The 13,512-nt window shown below is 41.2% G+C and overlaps 2 protein-coding genes across 4 annotated transcripts; one reads left to right on the top strand and one right to left on the bottom strand.

The window, feature by feature from the left end:
- Window positions 1-2,481: 2,481 nt before the first annotated feature.
- LOC121200717 (dnaJ homolog subfamily C member 16-like) lies at window positions 2,482-8,999 on the bottom strand. The gene is made up of 15 exons (XM_041066182.1): window positions 8,743-8,999; window positions 8,148-8,329; window positions 8,003-8,069; window positions 7,518-7,842; window positions 7,213-7,397; window positions 6,973-7,077; window positions 6,700-6,858; window positions 6,405-6,535; window positions 6,047-6,230; window positions 5,645-5,824; window positions 5,414-5,490; window positions 5,140-5,220; window positions 4,837-4,923; window positions 4,578-4,748; window positions 2,482-4,473 (listed from the first exon to the last, which is right to left on the bottom strand). Exons 2-15 carry the CDS (start codon window positions 8,318-8,320, stop codon window positions 4,026-4,028), a joined length of 2,373 nt encoding a protein of 790 aa, XP_040922116.1. The 5' UTR covers window positions 8,321-8,329; window positions 8,743-8,999; the 3' UTR covers window positions 2,482-4,025.
- A 63-nt stretch (window positions 9,000-9,062) lies between these two features.
- Window positions 9,063-13,042, top strand: casp9 (caspase 9, apoptosis-related cysteine peptidase). Of its 3 annotated transcripts, none has more exons than XM_041066234.1 (11): window positions 9,063-9,242; window positions 9,354-9,507; window positions 9,623-9,833; window positions 9,977-10,060; window positions 10,147-10,208; window positions 10,346-10,522; window positions 10,613-10,702; window positions 10,952-11,099; window positions 11,234-11,422; window positions 11,572-11,681; window positions 11,798-13,042. In XM_041066234.1, the coding sequence occupies exons 2-11, from the start codon at window positions 9,376-9,378 to the stop codon at window positions 11,921-11,923; spliced, it is 1,329 nt and encodes a 442-aa protein (XP_040922168.1). In that variant the 5' UTR covers window positions 9,063-9,242; window positions 9,354-9,375; the 3' UTR covers window positions 11,924-13,042. The 3 variants fall into 3 exon arrangements, with proteins under 3 accessions (XP_040922168.1, XP_040922159.1, XP_040922177.1); XM_041066225.1 differs by having other exon boundaries at window positions 9,063-9,246; XM_041066243.1 differs by having other exon boundaries at window positions 9,128-9,221.
- The last annotated feature ends 470 nt before the right edge of the window (window positions 13,043-13,512 follow it).

Here is a 13,512-nt window from a genome sequence, read left to right as displayed (position 1 = left end):
TCTTTAAACTTACTGTTGTGTATAACTCTTAATCTGCTAAGACCTCATGTTGTCCTGGATCTGGGGACTAACTACGCTGTTGTCTAGATCTCCATGTGCAGGCTCTCTTTCTTAAGCTGGATTTGTCTGCATTGGACCTCACTGAACTGGATGTCCCCTGACTGTCTGTATCCTCTATTTCCTAGTAATCATCAAAGTATAAAATCAAAAGCTGGCAAGGACCATAATATTCATTTTGTTGGCAAATGTTCTCAAATACAAATACACTAATCCATGCAACGCTGTTGCTGAATACAGCCTTTCACTAGGTTATAGATCTCATATGCTGGTGGAGGCTCCGAAAAAGACAGAACACAGAGTTCATTATATTCTGTTTTGCTGGAGGGTCTGCTGAGGCCTTTTAACTGACACCCATTAAAGCAACGTCCTCATAATGCATTTACCATGTGCACAAATGAATGTGCACGCTTACATACACACTCGTATAAACACAATATTGAGCGATACCATCTCCATCTCCTCGTCACAAATGGACACAAATGTACACTGCTGTTTATTGACTATGAATCAAATACACCCAAATGCATTTAATCACCTAGATGCAGTAAAAATATTTGGGTAGGTAGCAGTGGTGGAAAGTACATTTACTCCACTGAAGGACAATTTTGAGGTACTTGTACTTTACTCTTCTATTCTACTACTATTCTACATTTCTCAGGCAAACATTGTACTTTTACTCCACTACATGTATGTGACAGCTTTGATATCTAGTTAATTTGCAGGTTAAACTTATTAATACAAAACATAACCAACAAAAATTGTTATTACTATACATTAAGCTTCCCAGCAGGTAGTAAGGAAAGCAAATCTCTCCATAGGGTCTTGGTCAGGGTGTGGGAAGTCAGAATAGTCCTTTCAATATTTTTTTTTTTTTTTTGGTGGGAGAGGAGCAATAGAAACGGAACAGGAACAATGAAAGGAACAGGAATCGTTTATCTATAAATGAGGACATGAGCACAGTGACAGAAATGAAGAGGAACTACAATAGTGTTTAAAATATCTATTATTCCCGAGGTTGAAGTGCCATCTTGTGGCAGAAGAACAAGCTTCCAACCAACAGAATGTTCTCTGAATATATACTAGGATGCTAAGGTTTTTTTTGTTTTTGTTTTTTTGGAACACAATCTATGTTCTGTTTTTTGTGTTTGGTAAAGATTCAGCTTGACTGTGTTGTTTCTCTTACAGTGCTGGCATCAGCCTGTCTGCTTGCAGCTGCAGGTAAATATGTGTTTTGTATAAGGGTGCTTGAATATAAATTTCGTTTTAGTGCATTTTAGAACAACAGGACACAAACTCACATTATAAAATCCAAACCTTTTTACAAACAGTTCAGTACACAGTAAATCACTCAGAACAAGGCAAACAAATCTGGCAAGGACTGGGCAAAGGCAAAAAAAAAAAAAAAATCTCTGCAAAAAATCAGGCGGGCAGGAAGAGAAGGGGATTTTGGCTGGGAAGCTTAATGATAGGAACAAAGATGATCTGGGACTGGGGAAAAGAGGAAGAAAAGACTAAATACACAAGGGGAAGCGGTAATGAGACAGAGGTGCAACACATAAGGGTGGAGCAGGTAATCATAGAGGTGGGGAAACACGGGGGCAGGAAGTGAGGCTTCTACAACATGAAGACAGGTGAGTACATCAAAATAAAACAGGAAATAATGATAATAATGATGCTGTTTAGAAGACACCGTTTTCGGTGTCTTTTAAAGATGCAGAATGAGACTTTACACGTTTGTCTTGAACTAACTTCCATATGTGATTTTAGGTGTCTCTGCAGAGACAGTTCCAACCTGTGGTGTCCATGTTCATCGCCTGAGCTGTGGTATGAGCCTTTTTGTTCTCAACAGTCATTGCATTTATTTTAACACAGCTTAGAGTTTGGATTGTGAGTGAGGTTGGGATGTATTTATGTCTTTATTTTATCTACATCTAGCTACATCCTCTTTTTATCTATTATATCTTTTGTCTGTAATTTATTTATTCGTCTCACTCTTGTTTCTTAATATCTTCCAGATGTTGGAGTGATCAGTGTGCAGACAGCACTGTGTTTTATAGGGCACGCTACCTCCTGGCTGGGAAGCGAGTGCAAAGTTCTCCCTCAGGATGCCAGGGACTGCCAGAACTGGAGTTACATCCAGCTACTCTATCTTGTTTTTGTTGTTTTGCTTGGTGTTGGAAATGTGTTGTTTTTGTTGTCCATGCAGGTGCAATGGCAAGAAAGAGTGTGAAGTAAACTCAAAGATCTTTACAGCCGACCCCTGCAGCAGCACCTTTAAATACCTGCAGACCCAAGTCAACAGGTCAGTCAAGAGTCTACACGAAACTAATAATGAAAGCTGCAAAATTTATCAATAACTGTTGTTTAATGTGATTTATGTTACTTTGACAGTTCAACTCATAACACGTGAGCACTCTTTGGCCGGCTGGGTATACTCTTTATTTAAAATCCAGGATCCAAACCAAGAAATAGAAATGATCAAATTTAAGTCAAGACACCACTAAGGAGCATTTAACAGCAAGTTATACAGAAAGGGTTACATTAAAAACATAACACTCAACAGTCAATGTAATAGTGATAGTCACACTAACCATTTTTGTTATATGAGTTAGTTATTTATGGAATTGAGATTTTCCAGGGCCGCCGTGGTCTAAACCTTGATGGATATGAGCTAATGGAGGTACCACAGGTACCTGAACATATTTCTCATTAAACACTGAGTGACCGGGTTAATTTTCTGTTTTAATTAATAAACATAAAGCATTTTATTACAACCAACAAGAGGATAAATGCACTATTGGAGACCAACGGAAACATCTGACAGTAGCAGACATCTTTTTTTTTTTTTTAACACAAACTTGTAAAAGAAAATCCTTTCAAGAAAAAGAAAACTGAAAAAAAACTAACTACAGCATTTCGATAAATGTAAAACATTCACCTTATCTTTAAAAGTTACATACTCTTTAAAATATAAGTCCTATTGATAACATGATTATGTATAGTATTTACATAACGTAGTACCAACGAAATTATATTAATGACATTTTTAATTTTTACACTTAATGTGGACAAAAGAAGCTAATAAACCAAGCAAGCACACACTAAGTTTGACCTCACCTTCATGTGCTTGTCTATATTCAAGATGACATAATGATAATGTATCAGCCAATCGTTTGAGCCGTTTGTGAAACATTCAGGACATGAAATGGACAAACTGTTTGCTACATAGAGCTACTGGCTAACTGAGGCTGTCGAATTAGACCAAGGCTGCTAAATAATTCTCGCTTGTAGTGAAGTACATTTTAGAACCACAGCCCCTGACAGTTTCCATGTAACAAAACAAGTACTTTCTTTTTTCTTTTTCTGCAATCACATGATCAGGAAGAACATGGAGAAACCCTTGAGGTCCAGGTAAAAGGCATTGTCATTACAGCAGTATGCTATATTGCACAAGCGAGTCAGCATCCAGGAGGTAATATAAAACTAAAAAAAAAAAAAAAAAAGTGGGCAGAGATGCATAAAAAGGCAAAGACATTTAGTGTTAGAGACATGCATCTCTATTCACAGTTTTCAATCATAAAGACTTAGTAGATAGTTTTCCTGCCTCCTTCAGTGTAACTGAATATGACGGATGGTCATGAAGGCAGGAGAGTACGTGTGACCACAGTGATTTTATTTTCTGTTCACAAGGCTGTAGCAGCAGCATTTGCCTGAACAAAACAAAGAGTACCAACAGTTGAAAACAGCATGCGATAAGTGTAAGAAGGGTACGCTAAAGGACCTGTCCCACAGTAGTTGCACTAAAGCCAAGTTTGTAGTATTGACCCAACTTTAAAGACATCTTTAACTATAAATATCTCAAGTGCAAAAAAAGGCAGCTCTAGCCTAACTTCAGCAGAACACGAGGGGAACCGTTTCTGTGTGACAGTAGATAAATACTAAGTCCTGCTGAACTCCGGCTCCATCTATTTACAGGGGGTGATCTTGTCTAGTCCCGGCCAGGCTGGAATGTAGTAGCGAGGCAAAGTGCCTTCCATGAGCCGTTCCATCCACAACCCCAGGCGGTCCAGTTTGTGGTGGATCTGCAGGGTGGACAGGCTGCGGGATCGGTTGGATTTGCGCGGTGGGTGGTCGTCACGGGAACCGGACCTCGATCTACCCCCTGAAGTGCCCCCTTCATCCTCGGACGACTTACTGTCAAGGTCCTCCCCAGTGTAGACGGGCTTAAAGAGGCAAAGGTACTTTTTGTGGCCGTTAAGTGCCAGCACGTAGCCCGTGTAGTCTATCTTGTGGTTTCCACCGTCGTCCTCGTCTGCATCGATATGCATGGCGTCCTGGGCGTATTCCAGCAGCGTGTTCATCCACTCGCTGTGCTTATCAATGTTCAGGAAGGAGAAATGCAGCGTCAGGCTCCTAGTAGGGAATGGACATGATAAAGTACACACAGATTATTACGCAGGAAAAAAAGAACTCATAAAATTGACTTTATTTGCTCCTAGAAAAGATGCTGAGCTGACCCTGTGAAGGAGTAGACCTCTTTGGCAAACTTGCTCAGGAGGATGTTCTTGGAGGCGTCAGTGAGCACCAGCACTATGTTCATGTGTCCTGGCCTCAGCTTCACCAAGTTGCTCATGTAAGTGATATCTGTCAGCTCCGTCACCTCCACAAAATTTTTCTTGGGGGGCCGACTAAAACCAGCAGTGCAAAATAAAGAGTTTAAAAACACCATGATAAATCCTGCTCTATAAAGTGTAAACATTTTAAATGTATTCTTGCCTTGAAGTGCTGGTCCCTGGGGACCCGTTTTCTGCTTTTGTTCCATCTTTTGCCTTCGGTTTTGTCTGTTTATCTTCACTTGAATCACTGAAAACACACACAACAAAAAATAAAAATGTTTTATTTTCCACCCCCAAAAGGGGGATGTCTAGATGTAGCAAAGTAAAATTCACAGCATTTTAACTTCTGTTTTCTTTGGCTTGCCTTTAGCTTTCTTCATGCATGAATCCCAGGAAAAAGTGATGTGTTGCTATACTTAAAGTTTTGGTGGTCTACTGAAACGTGTATGGTAAATCAACCAACCTGAAGGCCTGAATGACCACAGTTCCAAACAAGATGAACAGGGCAGAGAAGATGAGAGACAGAAGAGGCATCATCTCACGCCTGTAAGTCACCGCAGACATTTTAATGCAACAATTCACACTGTATTTATATCTCAAGAGTGTGTTCTTCCATAAGAAGAGAGGAAAGCTTGCTTGAAAATTAAGTACTGTTGTATCACAGCAAATTTCTTTATATAAGTGAAATCTTTAAGTGAATGAAACTTTGGGTAGAAAGTTAAAAGACGTCTACCTACCAGTTATTATGCAGAATATCATCGATGACTTCAGAGAGGTAATCGTAAGATGCATAGATCCATCGGATTACAAACATCTATAAAATGAGAGCATAACATTTAGTAACAGCACTAATGGTGGTGGATAATTAGCAAACAGTAAATGGTTATAAGAATATTGGTTGCACAAGTTTGTTCCAAGGTCAAGCACTGTCCAAACCGACTATTTTATTTAAGTCAAAGAGAACATACAGAGGCAAACTCGTTGTTGAGCTCAGGCAGCATGGCGTCATGGATGAGGATGGACGGGTCCTTCTGAAGTCGCTCCAACTCGTCCAGAAGACGCTGCTTGTCTTCCTCACTGCCGTTCCAGGCGGTCACTGGCTTAAACAAGGCCTTCCCTGCAGTGTTACGCCTCTCCAGGATCACCACCTGCACGCACAGACACATGCAAACAGACAACAGGCTTTTAGATGTAATACGTGGCAGGAAAAAAAATTCAAAGAGGTTCTCAGTTCAGTTGTATGGATCTTACTCAGATCCTTGCCACACACATTTATTTCATTACATTCCATATCCTAAAGCAATGCCAACTCTCAACTGTAGTTTAACCGTGGAACGGGTGGTTGTTGTGTTGTACAAATGTGGGTGTACCTGTGGTGGCGACTGCGCACTGTCCTTGTTTTGCATGAGGATGTCACAGAGTGGTTGCTGTAGCCGTTGGTACACGTAGGCAAATCTCACAACTTCCTTGGTGTTGGTGGAGGCAAATGAAAGAAAGGCCTGGTTCCCAAAAGAAAAGGTCTCTTCGTCACGTGTGATCAGTAGGACACAGTATCTGAGGGGAGGACAGACATCACAGCACGTAAGTAAATACAAAGTACTTAACTTAAAATACCTAAAATGTGATATGGAAATTACAACAAAAACATAATTCAGCATGTTTTCATATTTCAATATTCTGTGACTTATCAGATGTTTAAAAAAAAATAATAGTGTTAGGCTCTCTTACTTCCTGCGCCTGTGGAACTGTTTGACAGGACAAAGCTCATCAAAGAGTTTCTGATTGACCAGCCTCGGCGCAAGGAGGAATTTGTTGTTTGACATGAACTCATCGATAATTTGCTTTTTCATTCCTTTGGCCTGCAGAGAAAAAACATAACCACAAAAAGTACATTACAACAAGAGTGAGGCGATGTTTCAATGAACACGGGTGAAACTACATCACTGCAAAAAAAAAGAAAGATCATATAAAACTGGTAGAAAAAGAAAGTGCCCAGGCCAGGCTCCATATTGCTGTGATTTACCTGTATAATGTCAGCAGGTTTGTCAATGTTCTCTTTGAACACCAGCATGGTTGGAGCATAAGTGTTGATGTTGAACTGTTTCTGCAGATTGACAGTCTCTGAAAGGCCCTGGTCCACGTAGCCAAACTGCAAGTAATCCTTATAAGCAAAAGCTGTCAGCTGTGGAGATACAGAGAGAAATTATGGAAGTTTGTTTTAGTAATGCAGTTACTAAGTCAGTGTCACCTGAGTTACATTTCAAATGAAAAAAAAAACTGCAAGACAAGAGCCTACTTTGTACAGCAGAGGAACTACAGGCACTTGGTCGAACAGTAGCACGTGTGGCTTGTTGAGCTCATGCCAGCTGTTCAAGAACTGCAGGTCGTTTTTGTCGGTGACCTGAAATTTGAAGAACGGAAAACTGTTCCATTTATTTTCATATGCACAGACATTGCATTCCTCTGTATGAATTGCAAACGAAGCAATGTCCATATACATATACAATATTCATGACAAGACAGGCAGATAGTTTACCCGCTCCACGAGTCTCTGAGGAAGAAGGTCCTCTACAAACTGCTTCAGATGCTCCTTTGCAACAGCGTAATGGAAAAACGTCACTTTGCCGTTGATGACTCCAAGTATTGATGGGGTGCGATGAGCACCGAGGTGATTGGCTAACCGCCTCTCATAGCCAACATCCACCACACCTATTCCGACACCTGTAGAGACAAGGATGTCCACAAATACTCGCACATCAACCTTTTCAACTCGCTCTGTGCAATTTCACAGAGGACGAGGCAGCTGGATCATTTTGCATGATTTATATGTTCATTCCAAACCTAGAGTCTCCATCTCCTGCACCACCTCTTTCCAGACGGGCTCGATGTGGATGCAGCTGAAGCACCAGTCGGAGGTGATCTTTATCAGGTATGGTCTCTTGTAGCTGTCAGGCACCACATCGCTGATATACTGGTTAAAGTGCAGTGTGTACTTGCTGTCAGCAAAGTCTCTGTGGTTCTTGCTGTTGAAGGGAAAGTTGAAGAAAGACTCGTCGAAGTAAAAGCTGTCGTGGCGATGACCATAGCGGCCGCTGCCGTATGGCTGGGTGTCATCAGTCTGCCCGTAACGGTCATAGTTGGCACGTTTGTCTTCGTTGGATAAGATCTGAATGTTGGGAGGGACAAACATCAATATGACACAATGTCTTCCAGTTACTCGTACTGTCTGTTACTGGCTTTAATCATATCTAACATACACATGCCTCGTGATATTAAAGCTTAAGCATCAGTCAGTTTAATGAATGACATTTCAAGATGTGACTAACCTCATAAGATTTGGTAATCTTGATAAACATGTCCTCGGCACCTGGATTTTTGTTCTTGTCTGGGTGCCTTGAGAAGAAGATGCTCGTTAGTAAAGAACTGAATATGGTTTATAACAACAGGTCAGAATCATGTGAAAATATTTACCATTCTTTTGCAAGACGCTTGTAGACCTTCTTGATCTCAGCCTGGCTTGCACCCCTGGTTACTCCCAAGATTTTGTACGGGTCCATCTCAGGCCCAGCGTGGGTTTCTCCTGTCAGCAGCACCGAGAGGACCCACACCACAGCCAGCACCAAAGACATCTTTGACCCTGCCATCACAGTTACCTATAACACATCAGAAGATCTATCACCATTAAGTGGACTAAATCGGAGGAAATAACGACGCAGCCTTTAGCTGGTTAGAAATCCATCTGAACTGCCTCTCCACCAAACTGACGCTAGCCGTGTAATGATGCAAAAATGATGAAGGCAACCGGGGAGCTAAAGATGCTGAAAATTACATTATAGCATGCTAACCCAAAGCTAGGCAGGCTAGGCGATTTATGTCAGCTAACTAATACAGCAGACGTCGCCATATCATAATTTTGCTGACATGTTACTGGACTGGGGTATTAACGTTATTACTCGAGGATAACAACGGTCACGCAGTTTCTTTCTTTTTTTTTTTTTCATTGGGGTTAGTTGCGATGCTACGGTGGTTAGCTGTCTCAACGCAACAGCTCTACATTCCCAGTCACCTCAAGCAGAAGCGGTCAGCCGGTACTACGCCACATATTTGGTGAAGGTTCAGATGCTCCTCGGCCCCTCGGTTAACGCTGATGTGAACAGACAACGAAACGCAAAGGGTGTGTTCAGCAGCATCCCACAGTTCCTCCAGGGTAAGCTGACAACCTGCTGCTGCGAAGCAGAAGTACAGGGGGGAGGCGCCCAGTGTCGAAAGTAATTTTGGGAGAGTGAGTATTTGGTGACCTTTTCGCTTCGTGTGTGTGCTTTCGGTTTGATGTTCGTCGCGCCGCGGTTTTCAGTATGAGGGCGTTGTGGTACGTGATCCTCTTGGCAGCGGCGCGCAGTAAATAAAATCAAACGCACCCTAGCTTTACTCTGTCGGTGGACCACTCACGGGCAGCGGTGATGTAAACACGGAAGTGCCCAGTGTAAGCAGGTACAAATAAGAGAAACGAAATTAAAAACGAACTAGCATTTGTACACGAGCGAGGTATCGTTTCCCTTTTAAAAAGTAGGTGAGTCATTGCGCACAATTTTAGATACCGACTGACTCTACAACAGTTACATAATTTGTTAGTCTTTGTTAGCTTTTGTGACAGCTCCTCGGTCTTTTCTCACTCAGGTGGTTAAGTGTCGGATGGAGAATGGAGGAAAGACACAAGAATATTCTTCAGCGCAACAGGACCAATTTGGTGAAAGACTTGGACCCATCAAAACTCTATGATGGTCTTCTGGAAAAAGGAGTTTTCACCCACGACATGATCGATGAGATTAAGGTAGGACAAGCTATGTAGGCACGGCATTTAGGTTCGAGTTGTTCGGGTGTTTACGAACCCTCAAAGCGAAACTTGATGATTTAATGTCACGCTGCTACTCGAATGATCCTTTCAGAGCTCTGGGACCAGACGCGACCAGGCCAGGCAGTTAGTCCGGGACTTAGAGACCCGTGGAAGTCGAGCCTTTCCATTATTTTTGGAGTGCCTTCAGGAGACAGGCCAGCACAGTCTGGCAGAGCTCCTCCAGAATGGAGTTCCGACAGTTCAACTACAGCCGGCAACACCCACTGAGGTCGTTCGCCCTGTTCTCAAGCCTCTTCCAGTTTGTAAGTGTGTGATACTATGGTATATCTCATGAGTATTAATATCATAACTGTAGGAACATGCTTACAGTAATATGTATCTCTTACAATGTAAACACTTTGGTGTGATTTGTCGCTCATACATGTGCTCTTTGTTTCTTTAATAGCTCCTCCAATGGATGTTGATAAGCAAAGCAAAGATGATATCCCCATCCATCCAATACAGAGACCTGGAACTACTCCCAGTCCATGTAAGCTGTGCAGTTAATTTATGTATTAACAACAATCCTTGAAAACAGTCCTTGTCTGTTAATGCATATTGAATCTAATGTCACAGCACCTGAAAGAGAGTACATAAGACCAAAGCCACCAGGCAGAACACGGCGGGACAGTATTCAGGTAAGCACCATTTATTTGTTGATGCGCTTTACAACATACAGAAAGACAAAGACCACTAAAGAATCTGTTTTCTCTCAGATCACATATTTACATCATGATTCTGTCCTTGCAACATTTTCCATGTATGTCTGTCTCAGAGCTATAAAATGGATGCCAGCCCGTGTGGACACTGCCTCATCATAAACAACGTTGAGTTTGAACCTCAGAGCGAGCTGAAAGATCGCAAAGGGTCCAACATAGACTGTGACAAGCTGAAGAGAAGATTCAAGGCATTAAACTTTATTGTGGAAGTCAAAACAAACCTAAAACAAAGAGTAAGAATTGTTTCCTTTGTCTCTGTGCCTGAAACCACATGTAAAACACACTTCATGTTTGAATAGCTAACACTTCTCCTCATGTTTCAGCAAATCAAGCATGAACTGTCAGCATTGTCTAAGAAAGACCATTCACAGTATGACTGCTGTGTGGTTATCATGCTGTCCCATGGGACTGAGGTAAGACATGTCCTGTATTTTTTTTTCATCAGAACAATTCACACTGATGATAATATAGAGAGCAATTACAATAAAAGTCGTTGCATCCCTTTCAGATTACCAGACAAACAGTCTCTGTGCATGGTTTAATATTATACCTGCTACTGACACATGCTCTATCAGACTCCTGCCAGACCTTTCTTTACTCTGCACAAGTTCAGACCCAGATGGCATTTAAGACCTGAAATGGGCTCATATTTATGTTTGCAGGTGAATCACAACCGCTTCCCTGGTGCTGTGCATGGTGTGGACGGACAGTATGTCCCAGTTCAGTATATCACAAACTACCTCAACGGCCAGCATTGCCCTTCTTTACAGGGCAAACCCAAACTATTCTTCATCCAGGCATGTGGAGGAGGTAGCTAATACTGAACATACTGTTGAATATATCAAAGTAATAAGTCGTGTAAAATGCGTAGAGCTACTTAAGACATTTAAAGGTTATGCATTCATCTAAAGTGGTCTCACGTGGAAAATACATTTGTCTTTGAGATGAAAGAGACACAGGCTTTGAGGTGTCCCCTGATGAAGTCGAACCATCCATCGGTGGAGCAGATGACCAGACAGACGCCATTCCGATGTCATCCAGCAGCGACTCTCTGAGCATGTCTGATGAACCAGACGCCAGAACCTCTCTGCCCACACCGAGTGACATTCTGGTGTCCTACTCAACTTTTCCTGGTGTGTTTCTGTCTAAATGTGTGTGTGTCATGCATCTGTGTTCATTTAGATTAATAATGTAGTCTTTCAAATGCATGTCAGAGCTATTTACAGACTTGACTCAGTGTGTATGTCTTCCTAATGCCAGTGTGACCATGCAACATTTACAGGCTACGTTTCTTGGAGAGACCCCCAGTCGGGGTCCTGGTACGTTGAGACAATGGACCGCATTCTTGAGGAAAATGCTGCAACTCATGACTTAGCTACAATGTTGGTGATGGTGAGGGTCTCTTATTCCTGCAAAATTAACTGGGGCTCTATTAAATCCCCTTCACGTTTCAGCACTTTTTAATTTAAACATGGACCCATCTGATTATTAACTGTGCTTATTTCCAGGTTAACAATGAGGTCTCCCAAAACTCTGCAAAAGGGCTCTACAAGCAAATGCCTGGTTCCTTTAACTTCCTCCGCAAAAGTCTCTACTTTCAAACCCAAGCATCACCAGAGCAAAGTTTAGCTTAATACAATTCTCAGTTTCAGTTTCTCAGTTTCACTTTCAGGTTAAATGTATGTCTGTTTCAGTGTGGCAAAGCTGGAATTTCTTGGGATCATGTCTCAGCAGAGTAGCTAGATGTATGAATTAGTTAAATTGTGGCTGCGCTTTGACAGAAATGACCTTGCATTACTGTACATTTCTATTGTTGGTCATGTCTTTCTAGGTTTTTAATCAGTGGCAACTTTTCTAAATGAACTTTTTAGGCATAGGTGCCATCTTGGGGAGAAAACATTTCTGTATTGTGAAAATGTGATTCAGGTTAGTTTTTTTTTTTTAAATGATGTTAACAACACATAGCAGCTGTCACTTTTCAGGAGCAGATAATCAACATGATGTTCAGTTTTTGCTCTGCAAATCGACTTTGCTGACTTTAATTTTCAGTGTATTTTTATATAATGATCTTGTAAACAAAATGGGATTTTATAAAGCAATTTAATGAAAAATGGAGGTGGAAAATGAGGGAGACTCCAAAGGATTCGACCCCCACAGCACAGAGCACAGCAACAAAACTGGGACTCCCTCCAAACATAAATCTTAACCCACCAGCAGTGGTAGCACGTACACCTCCCTGAAAACCAGAGGGAAATTATACCCATATTTTATGTACTACATTGTGTTGTTGGTGTTATTATACAGCAGATTCTGTTGTCATTCTCTGTGGGCATTTTATGTTGATGTGACATGTGCTGCCTTTTGCATAATATATAGTATGTAAGACTGATGGCATTTGTAAGGTAAAAGGTTCTGTGCTTTACTAGATTGTAAACTCCAGTAGATGGTGTCTGTGAGTCACAGAATACTCTTCACCTTTTGTAAGTCTTGTGGTTCCTCCACTACCACCAGGGGCCGCCATTGAAATTAAAGATGGTCCCATTGTGTTCAGGTTTCAGTCACTTCACAGCAGCACAAGCTATTTCAAATGTAGGTTTATCTCTCATATCTTAAACTGCAATGAAATCATTCTGAAACAAGTCATGGGACACATACGTTATTCCGATGTTTCTAATAGCAAATGGAGGTCCCAGGTAGCATTAATGTATTTGGGAGTCTCAGGAAATATATTAATAAATAAATCAATTCTGCCATTTTCTTGCTTCATTATGTTTTTAGGCCTCCAAAAAAAAAAGAGAAACATAAGCCAAATGTCAAACAAAATTTAGTTTCTAAATAAAGCGAATTTTTGTAAACTATGTTTAGCTATGCTGGCACATCTTATATCCACATTCTCTGTGTGGAGTTATTTTCCCCCTCTACTTTCTTCCTTTTCGCCCTTATATTACCACGGCAACAGTGGCCCAGAGCTAAAGAGATTTCAGCTGCAATGGTTTTGTTTCTTTCCCAACTTGAAAAATCCATGTTGTTTTTGCTCTTTTTAGCCAACAGACTTTACAGTGGAGCCAAAAAGTATTTTGCTCTTATGTCTTATGGCACAATCAGGTTATACCTAGATCCACAAAACATAGTTTTAACCTATCATTACAAGCCAGCTTACATGCATTACCCCCAGATATGTTGGCTCCAATACAACATCTCTGTCAAGTGCATAATTTTTCTT

Source organism: Toxotes jaculatrix, chromosome 2 (genome assembly GCF_017976425.1).
Source record: "Toxotes jaculatrix isolate fToxJac2 chromosome 2, fToxJac2.pri, whole genome shotgun sequence".
Classification (NCBI taxonomy): domain Eukaryota; kingdom Metazoa; phylum Chordata; class Actinopteri; family Toxotidae; genus Toxotes; species Toxotes jaculatrix.
Note: the sequence above shows the minus strand (reverse complement) of the source record. Positions and strands in the feature narration are given on the sequence as shown.